The 27,573-nt window shown below is 42.3% G+C and overlaps 3 protein-coding genes across 7 annotated transcripts; 1 reads left to right on the top strand and 2 right to left on the bottom strand.

The window, feature by feature from the left end:
* Positions 1-83: 83 nt before the first annotated feature.
* pfkfb4b (6-phosphofructo-2-kinase/fructose-2,6-biphosphatase 4b) lies at positions 84-15,129 on the bottom strand. 5 transcript variants are annotated; one of them, XM_056437310.1, is made up of 14 exons: positions 14,976-15,129; positions 7,873-7,989; positions 7,649-7,745; positions 7,127-7,193; positions 6,964-7,038; positions 6,832-6,888; positions 6,565-6,686; positions 6,270-6,477; positions 4,570-4,716; positions 4,371-4,475; positions 4,150-4,279; positions 3,609-3,671; positions 3,320-3,384; positions 84-1,119 (listed from the first exon to the last, which is right to left on the bottom strand). In XM_056437310.1, exons 1-14 carry the CDS (start codon positions 15,016-15,018, stop codon positions 1,060-1,062), a joined length of 1,356 nt encoding a protein of 451 aa, XP_056293285.1. In that variant the 5' UTR covers positions 15,019-15,129; the 3' UTR covers positions 84-1,059. The 5 variants fall into 5 exon arrangements, with proteins under 5 accessions (XP_056293285.1, XP_056293287.1, XP_056293288.1 ...); XM_056437312.1 differs by lacking the exon at positions 14,976-15,129 and adding an exon at positions 14,523-14,741; XM_056437313.1 differs by lacking the exon at positions 14,976-15,129 and adding an exon at positions 14,254-14,262.
* Positions 15,130-18,552: 3,423 nt separating this feature from the next.
* LOC130208715 (zinc finger MYM-type protein 1-like) lies at positions 18,553-21,361 on the top strand. Its single transcript, XM_056437993.1, has 3 exons — positions 18,553-20,196; positions 20,305-20,404; positions 20,636-21,361. Exons 1-3 carry the CDS (start codon positions 18,761-18,763, stop codon positions 21,161-21,163), a joined length of 2,064 nt encoding a protein of 687 aa, XP_056293968.1. The 5' UTR covers positions 18,553-18,760; the 3' UTR covers positions 21,164-21,361.
* Positions 21,362-21,656: 295 nt separating this feature from the next.
* LOC130208716 (MAP kinase-activated protein kinase 2-like) lies at positions 21,657-27,302 on the bottom strand. Its single transcript, XM_056437994.1, has 10 exons — positions 26,556-27,302; positions 25,290-25,429; positions 24,211-24,275; positions 24,042-24,121; positions 23,644-23,770; positions 23,340-23,415; positions 23,131-23,255; positions 22,276-22,361; positions 22,110-22,190; positions 21,657-22,015 (listed from the first exon to the last, which is right to left on the bottom strand). Exons 1-10 carry the CDS (start codon positions 26,793-26,795, stop codon positions 21,803-21,805), a joined length of 1,233 nt encoding a protein of 410 aa, XP_056293969.1. The 5' UTR covers positions 26,796-27,302; the 3' UTR covers positions 21,657-21,802.
* Between the last annotated feature and the right edge of the window lie 271 nt (positions 27,303-27,573).

The raw sequence follows: 27,573 nt of genomic DNA, 5'->3' as shown, positions 1-27,573 counted from the left end.
AGTGTGGAGGTTGGGATCGGGCCCATGGCCTCCTTTAGTTTTAGACATTTGATATCTTTCTTTGAAGCACAAACAGCTCCGTCTCAACTCCAAACACCGAAGGTTTATTCAGATTTTGACAGCTGGAGACGAACAAGGCATTTGGAATGATATTTCCAGTACAGTAATATACAATATCAAATGTATACCGTTACAGAAAGTGTACAGCGTTCTCAAAAGAACGGTATACAGTATAATACATGTTGATTTACACACACACACACACACACACAACGTAGGTCACACAACCATGTGGAGTTTGCACAGCGCCAGGCAGGCATTCATTTGAAAGGGAGAATCATTGGTCCATCACATGCTGCCTTTTTAAAGACAGACTTATGACTGCAGATGTCATAACATTTCAAATGTTAAAGTCCATCTTAAAATCTTTTTTGATTTAAAGATCCCCTCGCGGGATTTTTTAATACGAGCTACATCTGTGAACCAGTGCATTTACAATGCTATTTCTACTCCATGTGGAGAAAGGATTTTATCATGTTTTAAGATTTATAATTAATCTGTTTGCTCATAATTCAACATCTAGCAGAGAAACAGTTAAAAAAAATATAATGATTGTTTGTGTTCCCTAAAGGAAACTGTCACGAATTATGGACTTTGATAAAGAGCATCTTAACTGAAGTAGTTTGAGTTTTTTCGGGTTTATGATATTTGTTTTATTTAGAGTAAATTCTTCAGAAACACAGAGCATATGGCAGTATACATAGTGCACAATGTACAGTAAATATTAAATATAATCATGGAAAAGTTGCTGAAAACAAAGGGAATATTATTATTGCAACAATAAGAGTAGACACACGTATCAAAAATATTGGCATTTTTCTCTTCTTTTCTTCACTAGGAGTTGAGTGACAGAACAGACATATAAAAATGGATTACATTTAGTGAAAGTGCTTTACAGTTTTAGTCCGGGCAGTTGAACAGCACCGCTCCCATAATGCAGTTCAGAGGTCGTAACAGAAAGTCGGACAACGTCGCAGCAGAAACAGGAAGTGCAGGATATTAGAGGTGAGCTGGGACCGTCTGCAGAGCGTCTTCAGGGGTGCGCTGCACTTTCACATTCTGAAACAGGGAGGAGAGCGAAGGGTTACACTCCGACATTTACATATCCACTTGAATTCCTTGAACCCTTTCAATTACTCAGTTTGATGAAATCAAATTCATGCTTTCATCTGGTATGCCTACCATAGATGAATATAACTTGTGGTTATAGTCACAGAGGATATGTCATTTATTTTTTGGTCAAAATACATTTCTTAAAAGGTAGATTGCCACTGAAGCATCTAGAAGACAGTGTTGTGGAGCAGGTTATATGCAGCTATACACACACCTGTTTTTCTGGCAGTACAACATTATTACACGTCAACATTTTACTCGAGTTTACTCTTCTGACATCACTTCCTGCTTCACTGAGACAAATCCTTCAATGTGCTCAAACACTGAAGTGTGACATATAGAGAGCTGCACTCTTAGACACATTATAATAATTGTCTGAGAGACAAAGTAACTGATCGTTGACGTGTTCATAAAAAAAATTAACGGGAGAAAGAATGATTTTTTTTTCCAATTTTGATTTTTATATTTACAATGACCTTCACAAAGACAAAAAAGTTACACTTGATGAAATGATGTATGCGTGTTCTCCAACTACCGGTTTACACTATGAGGGATGATTTTGTATTAAAGCAGCAAACATTTAGATTCAAGTGGAGGTTTAGTGATCAAACCTTTGATGTCCTTTGCAGATTACGGCTCAACATTTAGTAAACAAAGAGTTAATATCAAGATAAGTTCAGTAAAAAATAATCAAAACACTATTTGAATTAAATTCATATGCAGAAACATGTATGCGGAGGTGAAATGTATTTGTCACTCGCATATACATAATGTATAAAAGAAACACTTAATAAGATAATATAATTAAGGTAACATTCATTATGTGAAAAAACCCCCAATGTTAAAACACTAATGTCATGTGCTTATTGGCGTTCCCCTCCTTTATTCACTATTTATTCATAAACACTAAACTAATCTCACAAAGCCCTTTGAAGGTCCAGCTCAAATGACCTCACCCCAAAGGTTTGTCAAATTTTACAAAAACAAATATAGATGCACAAGTGTACACACACAGACACACGAGTAATTAGTCTCTGGATTCCAGTGATAGCGTTCCTACCAAGATGTGCCATGGAGTGGCGTGCAGTGGCCCTGAGGTTTCAATGCACTGCAACTCGTGGGAACCGAAGTTGGTGCATAGAATATGAATGAAGTCTCAGTATCGTCACACATAAGTTTCTGAAAAGCGAATCCCAGTGGGCGGCTCCAGCCGTTGCCATCTTGTCGTGACGACACAACTCGGAGCAGACAGCAAGCAGCTGTCACATAATGCGACCACGCCCTCAATTATGCCTACATTTAAGAAATCATTTGAATGAAACGGGTGAGTTATATAAATATTCACTCCATCAACATAGTCATCATGGATGTGACTAGAAGCCATATAGACAAAACATGTTTGTTTCTGCTCTAAAGGGAAGCGTTTGCATCCGGGTCTCCAGACACCGCCTCAAGTGGCCGTGTGAGGAACTGCTGACTGGGCACTTCCTCGTTGGCAGCATTTCTTGGCACATCTTTGGGTTTACATGATTCAGATATTATTTATGAGATCTTCTATTTATCTTAATTTACCAAGAACATTCATGCAATGATAATGTTTAAATAAGACAAAATACATGTTTATTTCTGAATATAAAAAAAAATTGTGTGTGTGTGTGTGATCTGCAGAGTTCCTGTATTTGGTTGTGTTTTCCTACTTTGCAGAATTGTGTTTCATTTCAACTTCAGTCACAGTGCATTGAGCTCTCAGGGCCGATGTAGAAAAAAACTTAATACAAATTCAGCTCGGACCTAAAAAGTAAACGCTGACAGGACAGAGGTAGCAGTGCACATGGTAAGTCACAGCTGTCTTGATTGTGGTCAGGGATCACTGGTGGACGGAGATTTACATTCTCTGTGCGATGAGACAGATCGGCACCGACTGCGACTTCAGGAGGGACACACACACACACTCAATACGACGGAACACGAAATGTCGCTCTAGAAGTCATGAAAGACAGTCACACACAGCGTTCACAGTTTAAAGACTCTCCCAAATCCAACGGAGCCCCCGGTCAGACGGACCGGAGGAAACCGCAGTGAGGCAGATTCAAGTCGTCTATGTTGTCTGCTGAGAGACGTTCTGTGTGCCGCCTGGCGCTCCTACCTCTGGTCGCTCTCTGTGTGTGTTCACAGAGTCCACGCCCAAGTAGACAGACTCCACTTTGCATCCTGAGAAAAAGCAAAGATTATTCAGATGATTTGTCATCTTTGGTCATAATATACATCTCTAAGTTTACGTTAATTACCAAATAAGAGGATTTAATAATACAAAATGTAAATAAGTTATGCAGTTATGTTTCAAACTAAATCGATGCATTTTTAGGTTAGTTTGAACGAAGAATAATAGTAAATACTATTTATAAAAACCAAGCCAAGAAAATGACAGAACTCACCATAAGCCATGGGAGTCAACTTCAATACCGTGTGCAAAGGGCACTGAAGATAAGGCAACTCATCTGTGGAGGCAGAGATAGAAAGTTATATAACAGGATGCCAGTTTCAGGGTCGAGCTGGAAGGCATATTTTCATTTCAGGCTGCTTTCTCAGATGTTTTTTATGCCTTTTCCATAACTTAATATGTCCCTCACAGCCATGGCCTGAGGCGTTACGTTTACAGGTTGTTTGTGCATCAGTCCGTCGGTCTCAGTCCTCATATCTGAGGAACAGCTGGGGGGAATTTCTTAAAATGTGGCCATAGTTCACTGTGACCTCAAGAATTCCGATGCTGGTTATGACCATTTCACAAAAATGTCATATAGAATAAAATGATGACGTGATGACATTTTAGACGCGCATGGGTGTAAACTGACTGCTTGACATAAAACTACAAAGCAATATTTGTAATTTAAAAACGATCCTGATTTACAACCTGAATCGGAAGATGCTGAAACACTTTTCAGTTGTGTTTGCGCCGTCTCCTGACGTCCTTCATACCTGCAGTCTTGTCCAGGAAATATGCAAGAAGACACCGCATGACGGCCTGGTGGCAAACCACCAGAACATTCTCCTGCCTCTCCAACTCCATGATCACTGGCTCCAGTCGCTGCACCAGGTCTTCATAAGACTGCCGGAGAATCACACAACGATCAATAACACACCGTTTAAAGGAAACAAATCCATATTCACCTCGAAGGAACAGAAGGTCACATCCTCACCTCTCCTTTCGGGTAGCGGTAGCGGTACTTGTCTTGGTCTCTCAGTGCAAACTCCAGAGGGAAATGCTCCTGAATCTCCTCATACTTCATTTCCTCACACACACCCTTTGTAGAGAGGGAAGTGTGTGTGATTAGCTCGAGCAAACACATTAAAAAAATAATTAGTTATTTATTTTGATGAATACAGGAATGGACATACAGCATCAATTTCGTTGAGGGACTTCCACTGTTCGTACGGTACCCCCAGGCCCTCCGCCGTCTGGATGGTTCTCTTCATCTGGCTGGTCCACACCTTTAGATCGTTGATGTTCTGGTCCTGGATGAATTTCATCAGACTTTTGGCATACTGGAATACAAGAAAACCAAATCCATCCAATGAGAACAATAATTTCTCTTCAAAACCACACAGATACAGATCTTTTATACCAGAGGTTCTCACTCGTTTTCATTTTCGTAAACAGAAGTGCAAAGTTTACAGCGAGAACCACCACTTTCAGGAGCAATGGGAAGTTAGCGCCTTTTCACTGAAAGCTGAAACAACCGTCTCTGTTATGAAGGAGTTCTTCGTGTGGAGAGACATTACGAGACAAAGCAGAATTCATAGCAGCGGTTGTCCTGTAGCTGGCTCCCTGCTGCCTTACAATAGATCACACTGGAAACCCCCCATGCATGTCTCTTGGGAAATATACATTTTGTACACGTCTATGGCCTTAGTTATATTAAAGTACAACACAAGAGAAAAGTAGTAGAAAGATATTAGACAAATGGATTATTGGTTTTTGGCAGCGTCATGGTGTCCCTGCTCCCCTATATCATGTGGGTTTTTCCTGTCAGTCTTGCTCTCAAACCCTTGAATGGCGCTCTCTGGAGTTATAATATAAATAACAAATCACACTCTAGCATTTGCTTCCCTCCGGGCTCGTTGTCTAATCCTTCATAAGACAGAACTCCACCATCACATGCGCGTTGGTTCAAGGATGTAACGGCACACTTAAAACTCAACGAGTTGCGATATCGTGACTAAGGCTCTAGTGACCAATACCACACGGGCAGTCTCTTCTGTGGCGGTCTGACCGAATGAGCCCTATGTGCACTTTACTCATCTCCCTTTTATTTATTTTATTAGTTCTAGTATTTTTATTTTGTTTAGTATATTTACTTCTTTATTTGTTGTATTTTATTTTATTTATTTAGATATACTTATTTATTCATTTTTTCCTCTTATGTAGTTGCTGCTGTTATTATTATTACCGTCGCATTGAAAATGCAGAAGGTTATGTTTTGATCGCCGTGTATTTATTTATTTATTTGTATGCGTGTTACTCGCATAACACAAAAAGTTTTAAACCAAATCGCATGCAATTTGGTGGGATGATTGGTTATTATCCGGGGACCATTTGATTAGATTTTGGGATCAATCGGGTCAAAGGTCATGAAAAGGTCAAAATCTTCTTTTTACCATAGCACGGTCAATTTGTATCCAATTGGCATGCAACTAATGCCAACATGTTCATAATTCAATGCCAAATCTTGTGATATGCGAAGGTATGCGCTCTACCGAGTGCCCATTCTAGTTACTATTATTATTATGGGTGTTAATGGTTTATACTTCTTACTTGGCAACTGTTTGTTACTCTTCGTCACTGAATATTCTTGCAGATGTCTTTGCATACTTGTGTGTCATCGGTCAATGTAAAACAAAAATTACATTAAAATGTCAAATAGTTTACTTCCCAAAAATGTATTGGACTAAAAGCCTTAAATGAAAATATGTCATAATAAATTGTGGCATGGATTCCACTTTTAGAATTAATGTTGTTTTAGACTACATAAAAACTCACAGATGGCAATGGGTTTGATACGGACTCGGCACACACAAACACACACAAACACACAGACCTCATTTCCTCTGGGGGATAAGCCGGAGTCTCCTCCAATCCGTCCCTTGATGTTGAGGTCGCTCTCGCCGTGGCGACACAGGTAGATGGAGCGCGGCGTGATGTGGATGTTCATCAGGTAGTAGACGATTCGGCTCTGGATGTGGTCAAGGACGCGGTTCACCAGGTAACGACTGCCCACGTCGATGATCTTTATGTAGGACAGATCCCTGGAGCAAGAGAGTCAGTCAACCACCAGCGATGTCGATGAGGTCGTTCAATCGGATCAAAGTCATTCCATCATTGTGTTTCCTCACCTGTCCAGGACCTCGTCCAGAGGCTGATAGGAGGACTCGTAACACTTGATCCTCTTCATAAAGTCCTCAATGGCCTCCTCTGTGTTGCAGTGCATGTAGTCTGGACTGCCCAACTTCACTTGCTGCGCAGGTAGAACCAGAGCGAGTTTGTTTGTATAGATCTGAACACGTCTTCTTGGTCTCCAGCATAACTCGGAGAAAGCCTTCTTACGAGCTGCACATGTACATGATCCATTTTCTTTTATCTCTACTCTCAGATAGACTCACCACTATATTCTGTGCGATGACATCTGGGTCCTCACACACAGACTCCACAAAGAACACCTGCATTGACAAGACAATTAGTGAACCAAAGTCAAAATGACTGAATTAAGTAACACCGTGCCGTGGTTAAGATACCTTGAACCCATTCTGCTCGGCAAACTTGACAATCGTTCCTCTTCTTTCCCTTGTTGTATTTGTGGCATCAAACACCTGAAAAAGCAGGAAAAAACACTTCTTTAGCTCTGATGTTAATGTTTTGATAATTTGACGTGTAGAATATAGGGAGTCAAGGACTCACCGCCACCTGTCCTCCTTCGACACTCAGGTACTGCCGGACATCGTTGAGGGCTGCCAGCGCACACTGCCTGGAGGAGAGAAGGGTCAGGGGGCGGGGCAAAGACTTCTAACCTTACGACATCGACTGATGCCTTTTCATTTGGGCAGGCGGACTGTAAACATGTCAACCTCAAATATCAAACATGAGATGGTGTTTTTTGGTAGAAATATGAGACATCCTATCACCACTGTATGAGAGCAGTGGGGCACATTCACATGCACTAACACGCACTAAAAGCATGCGCGGCCGGCGTCAAATCAAGGAGAAGCTTGGATAACAACAGGGAGAGACTTCATTCTCTGTTCATGTAGACATTTCGCCTCTACATCTTGACGTAGATAATAGTAGTTTGCCGTTATATTAATGATCTGAATTGGGGAGAGACGAAAGTCTACAGGTTTCCATTCGATCGGATTACATGGAAACCTGCAGACTGATGTTCGTCGTTGCTTTTGTTTGTTTGGCCAATCAGTGAAGACTTACCGTCTGATTCTTAACCCCTCTTCATTATCTGGACGAAAGAACTCAAAGGACTTGTAGATCTTCAGACACTCCCTCCGGTACTGGCCCACATTGAACTCTGTTACACATGAACACATTGTATTTTTTTTTTTATTGGAGTATTGCTGGTTTCTAGTCAAAGGTGATGTGGAAAGATTAGGCATTACATATTATATGTGTGCATGTGTCGAGGGTGCAGCCGGTACCTTTTGTTGGGACACCAATCCAGTTTAAATAGCGAGTGAGCTTCTTCGAGATGTAAGTCTTCCCTCGAGCTGGAAGTCCAACAGTCACAATGAGGGTCGGGCAGTTTGTCATACACACTGTGAGAGAGGGAGGGGAACACATGTGAATGGATTTAAGTTGCTCATAATTACATGAGATAGTTCTCTCTCTACGTGGGTCCTGATCCAGTCTTTGGGAATGACTGATCTGGACCATGAAACATCTGAGCAGCATTTTGGATTTATTTACTACCGGGGCTCGTTAACTCTCTTAGTCAGAAGAGATGACGGGATGACCAATAAACAAACGACTGAATACAAGGATGAAACTGGCATGTAGACAGCAGAGGGTGAGGTCTTCAAAAGCTGGAGAGGAACACGCTGGTTCATCAAGGACACGGTCAGGCTGTACTGGGGACCAGTGGGTAGCAGGTCCGTCTTTCAATCAGGGGGTTGGAGGTTCAATCCCCGCCCTAGTCGATGTGTCCTTGAGCAAGACACTTAACCCTGAATTGCTCCCTGTAGCGTCTACGGTGTATGATTGTAAGTCGCTTTGGATAAAAGCGTCAGCTAAATGTAATGTAGTTATAGTAGGTTTGGGGATTTTTGGAAGCTGCATCTCTGAATGTTGAGGATACTCATTCAATCTGTTATATTTTACATGTTTGTCTTATTCTTACCAAAATGATAATGCTCCAAGTTTATTGTATAAAGAAATATCACAAACAAAAGCAATCACAGTATTTTTAGATTATGCAAACATGTCTTTCTAGTAATTTCATTTAATTGTTCGTGTCTTTTTTTAATTAGTATTAATACTCAAATATTTAGCCATGCTTACTTGAGTTTTCTTTGTCAACTAAGATCTCTTTGTCAACTAGTGTTCATGATGCTTTGTTATGCCGATTGACTTGCCACATCCTCGGTAAACACACGACTTGTGTGATTCTTTGTGGAGAAACTCAAGTTTGCAGATCAATTCATCGATTAGTCGACACAACCACGTCTTAGTCGATTATGAATTTATTTATTTCACCTGTTTGAGTATTTTGTTTAAAACAACCACAGTGAAACAGCAATGAAGAAAGCAGAGCTTGACTCAGCAAAAAACAAGACGACCTGCAGAGAGTGCAGACCAGACTGAAACCCAGCTGTAATAAAACAGCTGCTCACCCTCCCATCCACGGAGATCAACACCCATCAGACATGTTGTCTTTGTATGAATCTGGGGTAAATTGATGCATTTGGGTTGTGTGTGTGTGTGTGTGTCATGACAACATTGAATTCACCTGCTTAAAATTGCCCCCCTCCCAAACACAATTAAAATGTGCCTCCAAACATGTGATGGGGGAAACAGATACGCTGATGCAACAAGCACAACAAGACAATAATATCCAGGACTTTATTTGTGCACAACATCTAAAACAAGGGAGTAAATGTCACAAAAAGGAATATGTGCAAGTTAAAAGACACAACGCACTTGAATCAGGAAACTAAATTAATACAATTAAATATGATTTGAAATAGAAATAACGTTAGCAAGTGCCCATCGACTCCCAGCCACATGCTTAGCGGCTCTTGCCGGCCGGCTGCATCTTACCCCGTCTCTGAGCTATATGGCCGTTTTTGCACGGCATCCAGATCTTCTTGAGCGGGTTCTGGGTGAGTTCCCGAGGAGAAGTCTCCAACATGAACTCTGCGTTGTTGTCCAACATCCTGTGGATCACGGGGGTTACCCTGCCTATGTGTAACTGAGGCGGTGGGCTGCGGGTAGTCTGACTCTGCAGACTGCAGCGGGATGGATCAGCAGAGGAACAGCAGGTTCTCATTACTGTAACGACTGGAGACGACGCGCAACGCAGAGCGCAAAACAAAGCGGGCAGGATGCACTTAAAGAGCATTTCAGCGGTGTCATTTTATCCTCAGCTAACTGCCTCAAATTGCATTTTCAATTATTCTAGTAATATCATGTTACAGGCATTTGTTACAGAATTGTCGTTTTTTTTTAAATATCTATATTATTTTTTTACTGAAATTTCTGTTGTGCAACAAATACAAATATTTGAATTATTTCAGTAATATTTCCAGAACATAAGAAAACACCCGAATAGCTCCCTAATGTCTAAAAAAATCCGTGAACAATATTACCGTAATGACACAAGTAAGAGACGCAGAACAGAGCAGATGATCCAAACACAAGCCTGAACGCGGTCACATGCAGCACACATGAGCAGTGAATGCAGCTGAAAACTGAACCAATCACAGAAGAGACGAGAGGTCCGGCAGCCAATAGGAGAGGCGGGAGGGGGAGAGGGAGGGCGTGCTGACGGCTGGGAGCATCGAGAAAACGCTCGTGGCCACAAGCATAACACGACCCAGTCACGAGTCCCACATATCACAGACACTTCAACTTTATAATGTTAATGTTCTTCAACGGGTTGCTGATAGCTGAGTCTTCTTCAAGCCAACACACGTGTGAGTAATATTGTCCAACCAAAAGTTATAATAGATGCCAATTTGTGAGAAGAGTGCATCGGATGAGAAAAGAAGTACAGACGCCTTGAACAACACACATTACAGATACTAGAGGCAACTGGTCCAAGTAATGACTGAATCATGTCAAATATAAAACATCCGGAGCTGTATTGTACCTTTTCAGTTTTCTCAATTGTTCACACACTAACACTGGTCCTTGAAACACAATGACCACACCTGGAACTCATACCAAACCCCTGAGTCCTTGACCCAGATCTTCTAAATACCAAGAACATTCACGTTTTACGCTCAAGTAAACCACCCTTTCTTCTAAACACTTCACACATTTAGTCTAATCTTCAGAAAAAGAAAAAAAAACCAAGATCACATGGAACACACTGACCTTCAATTTACAAATACTACATTTCCTCAATTTTTTCTGACTCCTTTACACAAGTGCTCAATTAGCAATCAGAGCATAAGCAGTAAAAGGGCCACACATGGCAACATAGGAGAGAGAGGCAGAGCCAGAGAAGTGAGAGGAGGAGGAGGAGGAGGAAGATCAAGGAAAGCATTATACCCGAGCAGGTTCACACGCTACGGTAATACATCTACTCTCATTACAATAATGTATTACTTCACATCAATACAGTATTCAATGATTACTGTAGTCCAGTATTACAGGTGGACCGTGGTACTGGATGGGGAACTCGATCCTGCCTACATGCATTGACAGTATTGGCCATGGAGAGAGATGCTTGAGATGCTGATGAGGTGCTGTGGCCCAAACAGAAAACAGGATCCAGCCTCAATTTAATCTTTTTCTATATTTTGTTCTGTATGTTGCACACTTTATATATCGGACTTGGTGTTTGTTCGGATTTTTACAGTATTTTTTTTAAACAGTTGCAGTGTTCATACAGTAACTTTGCGTTTTTTATTTGAGTTTTAAAAAAGCTAAATATTTTTATTGTTTTACATTGAGCACATCATTGTGGAATTGGTAATTGGAAATGTTTATTCATTTTATGCATCTGTATGCATGGGTGTGTCATTTGATCTCAATTTACTATTTTTAGAATACATATTGTAATTGTGGAGTTTTACCTTTTGACATTGTTTTTGTAGAAATATACCGTTTGTTTTTAGAATATGTCTGAAAACAAATGAGAAACTACAATACAGTAGCTCGTTCTTAGCCCACTGAAACTTGATGTAATGACACAGTTGTAACACCAGGTGCCGCTGTGAACTCGCCTCTAAAGGCCATTAGTTTGGACCAGCAGTGTAAAAGGCAATTAATACAAATCTAGTTGACACAAAGATGCATCTTACGGGCCGCTGTGTTATCGACTAAGCATCTTCTGCGACAGTAAACACATCCAGAAGTCAGAGAACAACATGTCAGGGAAAGTTAGCAAGACACCTCACTTCAGAGCTGCTAGCATAGTGCCACACACACACACACACACACACACAACAGTTGTGCAAAAAAGAAAAGTATACAAAATATATGGTATTAAGCATTCATTATATTAATAGCCAACAGACACAGTTTTAAGGGTAACAAAGCAGATTCCTTAAGCTGCAATTCAAATCGTTGTTAAAACTTTAATTACTCAAACTCTTCACAAAGAAGGACGTTCCAATTTGTAATAAATAATGTAAACAACCACTGCTACAAAAGGCGTGTCTGTCTGAGAGTGTTATGTTGTGTTTGTGAAATAGAAAACATAAAGTTGATAATAGTGATTAGTCTAGACTAGAGCAAATCCAGTTTAGTTTAAAAAGGGACCTTATTTAGATTTCCTTCCTTCAAGGCCAACGTTACACCAACATTTGATTGAACTTTGAATTAAGATGCAGTTACCCCCCCCCCCCCCTCCCCCCATGATGCTGCTATAATTAACTTCACTGTCTCTCTATGTGTAAGCTGACTGCAGGGATTTTCCAGATACTGCCGCTGGGCATTGAGGCTCACAGTCAGTATTTGATCTCACCCTAAAGGTGTGGGCCAGGGTTGAGTTCAGGACTCTGAGGAGGAAATGTACTACCTCTGCACCAAAACTAGAAAAGCATTCATTCATGACCTCATTTGGTTTTGGCAACAGTTTGGGACAGAAGACACTTGGTTTTTCAAGATGACAGTGCAAGAAAAAATACAGCACACTATTGCCTCAATACTGTAATATGTTTATATCCATTAACAAGAACCAGTCGATCTAGCACTAACCATGAAAAACAAACAGAGTAAAAGTATGTGGACAGGGTTGTTCCCATACTTGAGATTGACAACATAACAAAACACGGTTATGTCTTATGGACAATCAACAGTCCAGAACACAACGATTTTAATTTGACATTTGTATCACTCAGAAAAAGAGCAAACCCCCATACTGGAGAAGCTGCATACAGAGGATCGTTAGCATTTTTGCTTTAACAATTACTCGATTATCAAATATATTCCTATATTAATTCTGTGTTGATCAATTATAAATCCATAATCAGCCTATAGGTCCCTTTTGTGTTGCTTGCGACGGAGGATGCCAGAAGAGGCCATTTCATATGAGCCTGAACAAGCTATATTATTTTCACCATTGTTGCAATCATAAACATACATAAACAATAATATACAAACAATCCTGCTCTTGAATGCTCCCCGATGCAAACATTAGCGAGCTCTGTGCCCTGAGCAGGCGCACAATGACTGCAGAGGCATCACACAGACGCAGGCCTGAAGCCTTTAATGAGATTCTGAGTGAGTGGGTGAACTTTCCCCCAGATAGAGAGCAGACACAGGGAGGGAGGGAGGGGGGGAGGTGCAGTGAGCCAGCCAGCAATAGATGAACAAGGATGAGAAAGAGGGATGTTTTTGTGTTTATTCAGAGAAGGGATCTGGCGGAAATAAAGAAAGAGAAAATAAGGATTACCGTGTAAAATAGAGAGGATAAAAATAGAGGTTGGGAGAAGATAGATGTACTGGAGCTGGCAGCATGGGGGTAAATCTCATCTGTGCTTTACAGCCATCGTGAAGTGTACAGGGACATCATCTGACTGAGTTGGGTCTGCTGCAGCCACTGAAGCATATTTCTCTCTGTCTGCCGGTTTAAACACAGAAGGGCTCTGTGGGCACTCTAGAGACCAAGATAACTCAATGATTTCACAGCCAGTGTCTTCTTAACATCATTATTAATTAATAGAAGGGGGGGGGGGGCGCTTAATGTGCAGTTAAACATACTGAATCGCTAAAATACAAGGTTATAATCTGGATTTGTTCTTAAAATAACTAGATCAGCATCCACACGTACACTGGAGCATGTTTTTCTTGATTTTCTGCTTAGCCCCACCTCTCTGTGTGTTGGCAGGCAGACAACTCGCCAACATAGCCTGAGATCTGTTCCTCCCCCTTACATCTACCACAACATTTAAACCACAGTGACCACATTGGTACAAGGAACAGCAATGAATCCGTCCCTCGAGATAAGAAGTCCATCAGAGACTTGGTAGAGTGTGTCCTCTCTGCAGGGCGTCTATCGGCAAGACGGCACAGTAACACAATGTTAAACAGGCCACAACAAATAGAGTTACGCAATAACATATTCCTATTATAACTGAGTCAGCGGATTATATAGGCCATAGTATTAGCATTGGTTTAGCATTGGCATGCTCATAATCCTTTGTAGCATGGGAGGTAGTCTCACTAAGAGACACAGTATAGCAGGATGGGATTGACAGCATGCAAAAGTTAGCACACACAAATTCAAACTGAAATGTTTAGAGCAACATAAAAAAATAGGTTCATCTGACACAAGCCAGCACCCATTAGACCAGGATGCTGGACCACAATCTACACTGAAATCTCCATCCGTCTCATTCAATGCTACTTACACTTGTATTGAAACCAATCTTTGTGATACACATTTAGTGGCTACAAGAATCACCAAACCATCAATACAAGGATTTTAAAAGCAAGTCTACATATCTTTTGAAAACCAAACGGACTGCCTGGAGGTCAGGGTGTGCAGGTGATCACCTGACCAGAGGTCCCCCTGTGGTCCGAGCACACAGTAACGTTACCTCCGTTGCATCGTTTGAGCAGAACTCAAAGCAACACCTAGTCTCGGCACTTCTAGAACATTCTGGAGGACCACCTTCACCTCTCCGATGTGGTTGGGTCTTGTTGCCGCAGCACTACACGGCCAGACGCGATGTGTGGAAGCTTTTCGAAGCAAAGTCGTGTTTACTTCCTCTCGTTGACGGCCAGTCCACAGAGACGTTAGCTTACAGGCTAGCTAACCAGCAGCTGCAGACAGGGACATACCAGTCCACCAAAGCATCCTAGGTATTTGCAAACTGGTTCTTCGTTACGTGAAAGCTGAAATACCCGGTCTGTGGCAAACGTCCCGTCTGTGTCCCGCAGGCTGCCCCACTTGTCCCCGGTAGCAGACCCTGTCCGCTCTGAAGCATGCCTACGTGACACGGACTTGTTTACTTCATCCGCTCGCTCGTCCAGCTGCTCTGTAGCACTCACTGCACACACAACTAATGGCACAAATACACATCCGCAGAAAAAGAGACGCGTGAGGTCCCGGGAGGAGTTCGCACCCTACCTGCCCTGTCCCGCATGCTGCTGGGGCGGTCAGAGCCCCTCATGGTCCGGGTCGGAAGCCTCTTCCCAGCGTGCTGTGCAGCGCGAGTCCAGACAGCAGCACAGCAATGAATGAAGTGAGTGCGTCGCTGTGAGAGGCGCGCGTGCGTGTGAACGCGATAATGAGCGCGCGCCCAAGCACGTCGGCTTGTTATTGTTCATCCGTGCTCATGAAACTGCACCTTTACCTCTGCACCTGTGTGCATATGTTTACCTCCCCTTTATGTAAATGAGCCATCATGAGTCAGTACTCACCAGTGCGGATAAACACACATGGGGCCAACTGTGGGCCCCAAACTGGGTTTTGGTCACTTCATTTATTGTAAATATTAGATAATTTGCACCACATAATCTTAAGCAGCAACCAAGACAAGTCATGCAGTCAAAATGATAATGTGTACAAATGTAGATAATATTTCAGTTTATATCACGCTCCCATGGAGCAGATTCTTGAAATGTTTCAAAAGACATACCTGGTGGCTCTGCAAACAAAGTAAATCCACATTGAACTGACTCATGTTGATTCAGTTGCCTACACTGATACTCTAAATAGGATTGCTCACATTTGCAGGGAACATATTGTCACGGGTCGATTAGTATGGACCCAATAGCACGACTCGGGAAACAGAACTGCAAATAATGATCATTTACTTATAATAACATTAGGAACAGAACAGACAGAAGTATATAAACACAATGTGGAATGCTCGAAGGCTTGGTCGGAAAAACACAAAACAATCCGGCCGAGAACAAGAGCAAGTGAGACCTAAGTAGACAGGGACTAATTAGGGAATGGGCAACAGGTGAAGGGAATGAGGGATTGGCGAGGTGGGAGTGATCAGAGGCAGGTGAAGGGAGTTGACTGACGATGCGGGAAGCAGGATCTGGAAAGACATGATAGTTAGTGAAACAGGCAGACAGGATGAAAACAACTAATACAAGGAAGGCGAGGAGCTGAACTGTGACACATATGGAAGAATATGCAAGTTGCAGTGTACTTGAATGGGATGTACAGCTCCTGCTCCCACAGTAACTTGGCCCGCTGTGTTCAAGGAAAGATAACGGAAGTATAAACTGAAAGAACGAAAGAAAAAACAGCTATTTTAGTAATTGCATTAGGAAAAGTAAAGACGCCAAGCATGACAATTGTTACAAAGGAAGCTATAGCTGTCCGATACATGCAATGACTACAACACACAAAAGGAAGCTTGACGAAGATAGATGTAAGTAGAGTCGGTGAAGTATCGCTAATCAGTTTTGTCGTTTTTCTTCCCATGACATAGAGATGAAGAAAGTGGTTGTGAATGGACTTATCCTCAATGACAGAGATCCACAACCCAAATAACTCCAGCCTGGCCCCTCAGCCTGGTCTCTTTGGCCACTAGTATCGGTGTTACTGTAGTTTTGATCAGCTGAAATACACCAGTAGTCATACAAATGATGTTCAAAAATATTGATGACTGAATGCTGTGGTTGTTAAATAATACTGGAGTTTTACACATCATCCAATAATAACAAAGCAGATACTTTTAAGTCCCCACAAACGTTCTTGATGAGGTAAATGGTTCAGTCAGGGTTTGTTCCTTATTTTCCTCTGCGCCTCAACCCTTCTTTTAGAAAGTACCAAACTGTTCTTTTTTTAAACCAACTCATATATTATTTCTGACTCGAGTAACCTTTGAGACAGGTTTAGTTTCAGAGTGTTACATAGAAGAGAGGAGCTCCTTGGAGATAGTGTGACCTCTTTTTTGAGGCTGATGATACTCAGAAATGATCCATTTAATTCAACCCATTATATTTCAGGCCTCACATTACCTCAGTTCACTCATTCAGGTCCTACCATCCCCATGGATGCAATTGCAAATCATCATCATAGAACACAAAACTGCTGGGTCACCGGATTAGAGTCTCTTCTTTTCTTTATTATTGATACATTAAACGCTCACCTTTTTATGCTGCATATAAAACGACCTGCAATCTCTTCTTTCATTTAGGCCAATTTTTTATACTCTATTATTATTTTCAGTGACAATGTGTTTATCGTGCATGTTCTCCCCGTGTCAGAGTGGGTTCTTCCGGGTTCACCAGCTACCTCCCACAGTCCAAAGACATACAGTTTAGGTCAATTGATGACTGTAAATTGCACGTCGGTAAATTTGAACTTGAATGGTACAAGAGCAGAGGACAGTCTGCTGCATAATAAAGGACCTTACAGAATATACACTGAGTGTGCTCATCCTTTGGTGCTGGGGGGAGAAACTTGTACGTGACAGCTAGGAGCTTGATACATGCTGTTGACACACACACACACACACCATCTTTCTGTATTTGTTTTCATTATTTACGTCTTTGGTCTATTCAAGTACTTTAAACTGTTTTTTGACATCGTGCAGCACCTGCTCTTGAAACCCAACGTTATCGTGCAGGCAATCCACACAGCGGATGCTGCACTAATCAGCTCTTATAGAAAGCCATTCATCCACCAAGCGTCCTCTGATTAATGCTACTGATAACACATCAGTAATACAATACCAGCCACATATATTCAGCAGATGAAATATTACTTTTCAAATATTTTACATTACAAACCACAATCAGTTTTTGTTAGCAACATTATTATTAGGTTTCATTAATACTTAAAGTGGTAATTTATGGCAATGGAAGGTATATAACAGACTTCATTTGGCTGATCACTGATTCAAATTTGTATAAATACAATAAAAACCCTCTGTTACATAATTGGTACAATGTATTTCAGGGAGAATAATTGAAAGTGACGGTAATGAACTGACCTGACGCTCGAGCCGAGTGAAGCGGACACTTTTCTTACGGATAGTCAGGAGATCACTCATCACATGACATCCAGGATCATCACACAACCTTGTTTTCACCTTCTACCCACCACCACCGTCACTACCTATCCCTTCATGTTGTTCTGAAGCCAGTACATTAAGTCCTGACTGTAACTGGTTTGAATGGAAATATTTCCACCCCAGCTGGTTATCATGCAAATGTATTTGACTTGTTGTACGCTGTGACTGCACTGTGGCTTTTCTTCCCTAACTGAACAATACAGTCAAGAGGTTATTTGCATTTAATGCTACTTTATACTTCTACATTGCTACATTTCAGTAGGAAATATTGAGTTAATAAGATAATACAGTAACATTTCCCAACAAAGTAGTTATTAACTTCATCCAATAAAATTATGACTGTGTATAATATATTGCGACTGATACACTAATAGAACAATGACAGGGAGTATTCACTGTGGGAGGATTAATGGTTTAGCAGAGGCTCTCCCAAGTATGCAGAAATGTCTGGTGAAGTTGATAGAGCATACATGTTATTGACCTTTCAAAGTTATGATGTTCCTTGAATGCACATGTTACTATACTCTCAACTATTCCCCAAGAGCATTATTTATAGTTGGATGCAGTGGCGGTGCTCAATAGAGGGCGCTACAGCGCCGCCCCTCTTACAATGTTGAGATCGTCACGGAGAGAAGCCCCTCCCCCGGTAGGGGCGCCGGCCTCACATCCGTCTCCGGCAGCAACATTTCACGGTGGTCACGGCAAGGACGGCTTCTCATTGGCGGATGAAACTTTAATCCAATCACATCGTTTCTTATTTCAACGTGTTGGACCATTCGTCGAATCGGAGCCCTTTCTCGTTCCCTCACGGCCCATATAGCGCCCACGTTTCTACACGAGCAACAGAGCTAGCAGAGACTTTGAGTATGTTAGTATGGCGGCTGAAAACTCTGTGGTATCTCTCCACGAAACACCTTTCCATCGACGATCAGATGCCGACCAGAAGCGGCTGAAGGACTTGGGACCCGATCGTCCGGATTTAAAAATTCAGCAGCAAACCAAAGACCGCGGGAGGACGTACAACCGGAGCTTCTCCTCGAGCCTATATGCGAACCGGAGCTGGTTAGCTGGATGCTCGGTGAGTAATGCGTTCTTTTGTTTCCCCTGCCTGTTGTTTCAAAGTCCTGGGACTGAAGCAATGTGGAAGACAACGGGCATGAGGGATCTAAAGCACTTCAGCGAGAAGTGTAAGAAACACGAGTCTAGCCGCAGCCATCTTGCAAACAGCATGAAGCTAACCCTGTTAGGAAGACTGAGCCTCGCAGAGCAGCTCGACGCAGGATACCGGATCAGCGTTCGAACACACAACGAGGAAGTCCGGAAAAACAGACTCATTCTCTCACGAATCATGGACTGTGTGAAGTTCTGTGGAGCATCTGAGTTGGTGGACGTCGTTGCCTCATTTGAGAATGCACTGAAAGAGCATCTGGAGAGCGCGACTGTGTTCAAGGGAACATCCCAAACGGTCCAGAATGAGCTGCTTGACTGTATGCTGTCTGTCGTGAGGGAACAGATCATCAGTGAAGTTAAAAGCAGCGATTTCCTATCGATCCAAGCAGATGTGACCACGGGCATTGGCACGCAAAGCCAACTTGTGCTTGTGCTCCGCTACATCAATGGAGCCAATGTGGAGGAACGGTTCTTTGAGTTCCTCCCTCTGCAGTCGGCGACAGCGGAGAGCATCGCCGTGGCATTGAAGGACCGCCTCGCCGCCATCCTCCCAGGTGAGCAGAGAAGTAAACTCATCTGCCAGGCATATGACGGTGCCAGTGTAATGAGGGGTGCCATTTCAGGTGTTCAGAAGAGAATCCAGGATGACTACCCACATGCCCACTATATCCACTGCTATGCCCATCAGCTCGATCTCATAATGCAACAGGCCACCTCTCACCTAGTCAAAGTCAGAAACTTTTTTTCCGACCTGGGTGGATTTGATGTGTTCTTTACAAGCTCTTCCAAGCGGACCGATGTCCTTGATGAAACACTGGCCCGGAGACTGCCAACAGCCAGAAATGTGAAGTGGAACTTTCACAGCTGTGCCGTCAATACTGTGTTTGTGCATAAATATGACCTCATTGAATGCTTTGGAAGAATTCGAGCATCAGGTGGATTTGATGACAAGACCAGCCAAGAAGCAGGAGGCCACATCAGGCTACTGGAGGATCCTGATTTCAACTTCTTCCTTCACCTGTTTAATCGGATAATGCCACACGTGGACCTCCTCTATGCCAAGCTCCAGAAGAGAAACATAGATTCAGTCCATATCAATGCATGCATCCAGCAGTTCCAAAAGGACATAAACACAATCAGGTAATTACATTATTGTTGTTATTCTGTAAGCTTAGTCATAACATTCTTCTTTTACATCAACCTTAGTAATAAGACAAAATATGATTTGTAAATTATTTTTATTTACAGAGATTTAAGCAATGCGATGGTGGAGCAACACAGTGGCTCTGAGGCGCCGAGGAAGCGCCGGGCTAAAAAGGAAGATGACCTTGGAAGGATTGCTGAAGAGGTGAGTGTCAAAATCAGCAGATGCCTGTGTTGGAGTTTAATGTTTTATCTTTCCCACAGCAGAACTGTGTGTGTGTGTGGCGGCGGCTCCTGGCCTTTTGTCGATGAGCCATCAAGACGCACAAAACATAGTTTTTTGTCAAATGATTGTTGGCTTTGTCTGTAGTATGAAGCCTGTTTGTAGTAGATATTTCCCCACAACTTATCTCTCTCTCTATATATTTATCTGTAGGTTTGTGACACCATAATCGGACACACCAGGGAACGCTTTGCCTTCATCGACCACCTCATCAGTGCCACCCTACTGCAGGGCCCCCAGTTTGAAAGCTACGTCAATGTATTCCCTGAAGTTGCTCTGGCCACCACATTGAAGGCCTATCCCATGCTCAAAGGAAGTAAGCTGAAGACGGAGCTGAGCCTCATCTATGGCACGGAGGAATTTCGACCCTGTTGTGGCGCTGTGGATCTTTTACAGTTGTTCATGGAAAATAATCTCTCGGAGGCATTTTCAGAGACACAAACACTGCTGAAAATCCTCATCACGACTCCCATGACCACTGCTGAGGCTGAGAGGTGTTTTTCAACACTGAAAAGGCTTAAAACCTTTCTCAGGAACACCGTGACTCAGGAGAGACTGAATGCCTTAGCCATGCTCTCAATGGAAAAAAGGCTCGTCACAGACATGATGGACTTTAACCACAGAGTCATTGACAAGTTTTCCAACTTGAAAGAGAGGAGGGCTAAATTTCTTTACAAGTAGTGGGGCCTACTCTGTGATGTCTCTCTTTCTGAATCTATTCGGCTCTAAACTTTTCATGTGATGGTGTGGGCACCTCTTTTATTATTATAAACCATTCTGCTTTGAACTTCTCATGCCCAAAGTTACATTTTGTTAATAGTTGTTATTGGACAGTGTTGAGCACTGTTTTCTTGAAATAAAGCTTTGTTTGTCACAATATTCTACTCGAAACCTTTTTTCTTCTCATTGTGGAGTTCTATTTAAACTGCACCCCCCCCCCCCCCCCCCCCAAAAAAAGTCACCAGCTGGTTGGATGGTATCTTGCCTTATATCTTTTAAGACTTCCATATGCAGTCCTCCTTGTTTACAGCCAGAAGAACCAATTGATCACTTTAATTCATAAATATCTGCACTCGACTCCTATTTTCACCAAACGGCAACAAGTCTCAAACGAGGTTTCATAATTTTTGGTTTCATATTCATCTTCCTACACACACACAAGTGAAACAACATGTTGAAACCTAAAAAAACTGTTTTTAATGTGAAGAGTGGTGACATTGATTAGACTTGAGTGACGTGATACAAAGAAGGTAAGCAAAATACAATCAGTGATATGTTGGTGGAAAAAGAACTGTTCACTCTGACTCTCATGCTTTTATACTACTCCTGTCCAATAATCATTTCCCCATGCTCTTCAGAAAAGGTGACTTCTTTGTGGCTGTCATACACCTCGTCTCCTCCACTGTCGGCTCCTCCAGGCACGGGCCTCTTCCGCCTCTTGTTGAGCAGAGGGTTGTTGGACGTGTCCAGGTCCTTGATCTTCACCTGGTCGTAGTCGACGCGCATCGTCGCCAGGGCGCTGGTCATTTCCTCCTGTTGGAAGAGAGACGTTGTGCTGTAAATCTGGTGCGTTACTGCCGCCTACTGGTCATTTTGTCAAACAACACGGATCAACACCGTGTCGCACCTTCACATCGTCCCACAGCTCCTTGTCCTCTGTCAAAACACGTGAGGTGTGGAGGGGGGTCGGCGGGACCACCATCGATTGCTGCAGTATAGACATAAAACACATGTTTTAAATAAAAGGGGATAACACTTAGTTCTACAGGCAAGGTGACAAAGGGATAATTTACACTAATCCAGGGATGGTTCACGAACTGGCCGATGGTCATCCTCTCATTGGGGTCCGTCTTCAGTAACTGAATGATGAGCTGTTTTGCTACAAAACACAGTTAAACAATATCAAGCATTGTATCCAATAAGTCTTTGTGCAATATGGAGCTATAACAAAGGCTGCACAACAAACTGCAGGAGAACGCTGGAGACCTTGGCACACTCGGCACTTTGTCCTGGACACTTTAACCTGCTGAAAATGCACTTTGGTCACTGCCTTGTGTTTATTTTGTTTCCTCTGTATATTTAGTATTGTTTTATTTTGATCTTTTATTAATGCTCTAATGTGCACCTTCTGCTGTGATCATGCAATTTCCCCACTGTGGGACTAATAAAGGAAAATCTAATCTCTAATGATGCTGTCTCTTTTGTGTTGACTGGAGATGGTACACAGGTTGTTCAGGAATTTGAGAACATTGGGTTAGTGCATCCGGCAACATTTAAAGTTCACACCAGCTGTAAACAACACTGACATCTCTTTCTCTTAAGTTATTAGCGAAGGCCTTTTGCCTATTTAAACATAGCTGTTACAGAGCAGCATTATAAATGATGTGTTGTGGTGTTTCTGGCCTCAAGATGAATATAAGTCTATCATTCTCTCTTAGCTGTATTTTGGGACTCTACCAACTCCTGAGAATTGTGTGTCTTCAGCTGTTAAATACACCACCGTGTTCAGTCTGTGGTTTGGTGCTGGGCAAGTCGTGTGCAGTGATCAGACTGAACCATAATAGTAGAGTTACAGGTCATAAAACCAATATAACATTTGAAGTAAGGGATAATAAACAGCATGTCAATATTGCTGCCCAAAGTCTGACCTTCATCTGAAACGTCAGCCCACTCAGGGTTGGGGAACTCGTATTGGCCCAACCTGATCCTCTGCTTCATGCCTGGAGAGATGGCCTGACCTGTGTTGGAGTAGAACGGAGGAAACCCACACAAACTAGCAGAGAAAAAGAGTTTTCTTTAACCCATATGTATACCGGTATGTTTAAGTCGAAACAGTTGCAGATTACATGATACTCACAGAATGTACATGATTACGCCCAGAGACCACATGTCACATGATTTGTCATATTTCTCTGGCCCTAGCACTTCTGGGGCTGAATGGACAAATAGATACAGAAAAAAACAACGCAATGATGGGGAGCATGAAAGGCACGTTCACACAAAAGCAGATAAATATGCAGACACACATGGACAACATGTGCGTGAAGGACATACCAAAAATCTATCTCTTTAAAAGCACATTTATAATACTGGCACAAATACCTTGTTCCACATATTTCACTAAAACTCATCCAGCTGGACAGTAAACAGGAAACACTCACCAACATAATACGGAGTGTAACAAGGAGTTTGGAGGGAGTTGATCACTGTCGTCTCCTTAGCAAAGCCAAAGTCAGTCAGCGTGAGTGTGGCATTACTCTCCTTGGTGGTATAGAGCAGGTTTTCAGGCTGTAGTGTGCGTGGGAATAAGAAAATTTAAAAAATAATTAAAATCAATGTATTTACTCACTTTGTTTCTTATTTGATGGAAAGACACCGGGATAGAGTCAGAGGTCCAAATGAAGCTCAGAGTAATGGGTTCTTACTTCACAATCCCTTTACCTTTCCGACCACACCTGACAATACAATGTGTTGTTTATTGAATACAAATAAATAAATACATTTAAAAAATCAATGTATTTCGGTTAAAAATCATTTCTGACTCCAGCAGTAAACGCACCTTCACATCCCTATGAGCGAAGTCCATGTGGTGGAGGTACTCTATGGCCGTGCCGATGTCATGCATGATCTCTGACGCCTCTGATGGACAGACATGACAGAGGTAACACACACAGGACAAAGTGTAGAGACCCAGACATTCAAACTGCTCCACGTGAACTCAAACCCACCTCTCTCTGTAAAAGCCTGGTCCCCTCTGGCCTGAATGCGACTGAACAGCTCCCCTCCCTCCATACTGTGACGGGATTAACAAAGACAGCAGAATTGGGGCAGCACACAAAATCACAGGATATATATATATATATATATATCACCGTCCTCCTGTGATTCAAGCACATAGAACATGCTCAGAGCTCACATGACTTGACCAACGCATAAAGAAAAGGGAGACTGGACTCGCAATTACTTGCTTGGTCAAACCACAATCACAGTGGAGAACTGTAGTTGGTTGCTAAGAGTCCCCTCTTGGGATATATATACAGGACTGTCTCAGAAAATTAGAATATTGTGATAAAGTTCTTTATTTTCTGTAATGCAATAAAAAAAGTATTAAATATTAAAAAAATAAAAGGCTTGCAATATTTCAGTTGATTTGTAATGAATCCAGAATGCATGACATTTTTGTTTTTTTAATTGCATTACAGAAAATAAAGAACTTTATCACAATATTCTAATTTTCTGAGACAGTCCTGTATATATATATGTGTGTATGTGTGTGTGTGTGTGTGTGTGAACCCAGCCCATCACACAATAGCGTTACAGTGGCATTCAGTCCCTGAAGCCTCTTTTACCTCTTAATGGCGCCTGTTGCTTTGCATGCCTAACTTCTGTTATCAATTTTGTCTTTTACTCTAAGTTGTTTTATCGATGATGCAACCAGAAACAATAAAAGTATGGGAGAGTTTAGTTTTCCCCAAAATCAACTAGTGTAAAACTATATTCCAATCCCAAATGCTCCCAGATGTATTTGATTTTCATTCTTAAGCCACATGTGTGCTGTAATTTAGCTCAGCTGGATCTAGATGCCATCCAAACATTTCTAGATACAAGACAGTCTGAACAGGGCATCATAGTGGCTGTTCCATTCTTCACATAGCTTTAGGTCGATTGACTTCACACAATCTCTTTCTCTTCCTCAATGAATGCAACCCTCTACCAATTAGAGAAAGAACATGACACATCTATTGAGCTTTCCTGTAAAGGCCTAAGTACAGCAGACCATAAATAACACAGAGCTGGTAATGCTCACCACTCCATTATGATGAGGAGACATTTCTTCCCCTGGTGCATGTTCTCATACAGGCTAAGTATTCGGACGATGTGGGGACCTCCGGAAACTCGCCAGTGCAGCTCCACCTCCCGTCTGGCTTTAGGAGTATCATACAGGATCTGCTCCACATAACAAAAACATGAATACATGAAATGCCTGTTTCACATTTGTCTCAAGGCATCTGCATGTTTACAGATCACAGTCTCTAAGGTAGAAAAGCCTCATTTATTTTTGTCAAGAAATCAATAAACCCACACAGAGACAAACAGATGATCTGTTGTGAAGACACTCCTGGCTTACAGCACTGTTACTGGTCGCTATTATAACCATTAATCTACCTTTTCTGGAGAGGACATTAAGAGTGAATACTGTCAGAATGCATTTGGCAATGTGCTTCATCTTTAAAGACACAGTGCTGCTGTTGTGGTGTCACAGCCAGGGGAGGAGGATATCCTATTCTCCTCGTCATGCAGACCCCAGCCTTGTGGACATTACAATGCATTGTGGCCACTGTGGGAGGAAAAGGGCTCAGAACTGAGTGTTTGACTTCCTGCCAAAGCCTCTAAGCACAATAAACAGCTTTACCCCTCACAGAACATACGATTATGTCCACAGATCTCCTATTTCCGTGTAGCTTTTCGCTTGTGGTTTACGAACAATATTCCAAATAAACCATGCAGAGCCACTCTTGGGGCTGCACTTCCTGTTTGTGTTTTCTTAAAGCTTTGCTGCAATCCTAAAGCCAGCTGTTTGTTGACTTACGAGCACAGCATTGCTCACAACTCATATTTCCTAAATTGGCTTTTAAAAATCACGGTAAACAATGAATAAGCTGGATACTAAATGTTACCTAGAGGAGTAATACAAAGTGTTAAATGTCATATGATTATGTAAAGTATCAACAGGGCAGATCATTGTCCACAAAACCATCGTAGAACAGTGGGAACCGTGTCAGAGCCTCACAGACGGCACATCACTGTCTGGGGAGCTCAGGAAGTGGATTTGCAGATACTCGCTTTATCCATCCATGGTTGAATTCATATTTCATCCACGTCCCATCAGATTAATAATCATATACATTAAATATCAATGCTAGACATCAAACCTTACAATAAGTAGAAATGCTGGACACATTTCCAGCACAATACACTGTACCATGAATCACTGATGGCTGCTCTGTCTATCAACAGCAGCATCCAGAGGACTCAGATCACATCGGGTTAAGAAGCAGACACACACACACACCTTCAGGGCACACTTCTCTCCCGTTTTCTTGCAATAACATTCCAGCACTTTGCCATTGATGCCCATGCCAAGAACCAGAGAGGTGAGTTTATAGTCATCCGTCACTGCATGCCTCCTGAACTCCAGTGGGTGGTAAGCATCGGGCTGGAGGTCACTGGGGCTGCTGGTGTCACTGGGGTGCCCTGTCCCGTGCTGCGCGGGGATTGAATTCACCGACTGCTCCTCCTGGTTCTGGAGCATGTTGTTTATGTTAGAAGTCAACAGTGAAGCAGAGAAAACGTCATCAGTGTCTGCAACCAAAAGTATCCGGTGTCATCCTAGTTCATCCGCGTACGTCCAGAGGACTTTCGTGCTGCCCGACTGAACATCTCGACCCACTTTGACCACCGCACGGAGGGAATCGAGAAAACCTCCTTGTCACAAAAAAGGGCGGAGGTCTGATGTCACGCCGGTATGCCAGTTTAGAGAAGTTTAAACGAGTACAACTGATATCTGGATGTAATTTGATGCAATATAGTACAGCACACTAAATGACTGAGAGAAAGAAAGAAAGCTTCACGAATCGGTCCTCATCGCGGTTATCTGCGTCTTCTTCCTGCAGGGTTCTCTCAAGCTCTCCAATTCCCTTACGTCAGCGCGCAGCGCCTCAAATGCCTTTTCTTAAAGGAACACCCACGCGTAAAGACGCACGGCGAGTGAGACAGAGAGGATTCGAAGCTATGACCAACAAAAACAATGTATTATGTACAAGCGCCTCCGTCAGAGAATATCGCGGTGTCCCTTTCATACAGTTCTTGTGGAATCCCCCCCAAGGGGCAGTAGTGTCCTCATTCCCATATTAATCACGCAGATGGGAGGTACAGTTATTAACTGGGCAATCTAGATGACGCTGGGTTGGGCCTATTTCTGTCCGTCTTATATGGTTGGACTACATACTTACAGTCAAGCCTAATTTGTATTTCATGTAATCTATTGAAACGATTACATTTCTTAGGACAACTCCTCTTTCAAATAATTT

The sequence above is a fragment of the Pseudoliparis swirei genome, chromosome 18 (assembly GCF_029220125.1).
Source record: "Pseudoliparis swirei isolate HS2019 ecotype Mariana Trench chromosome 18, NWPU_hadal_v1, whole genome shotgun sequence".
Lineage (NCBI taxonomy): Eukaryota > Metazoa > Chordata > Actinopteri > Perciformes > Liparidae > Pseudoliparis > Pseudoliparis swirei.
The sequence above is the reverse complement of the archived record's forward strand: the minus strand, read 5'-3'. Positions and strand labels throughout refer to the sequence as shown.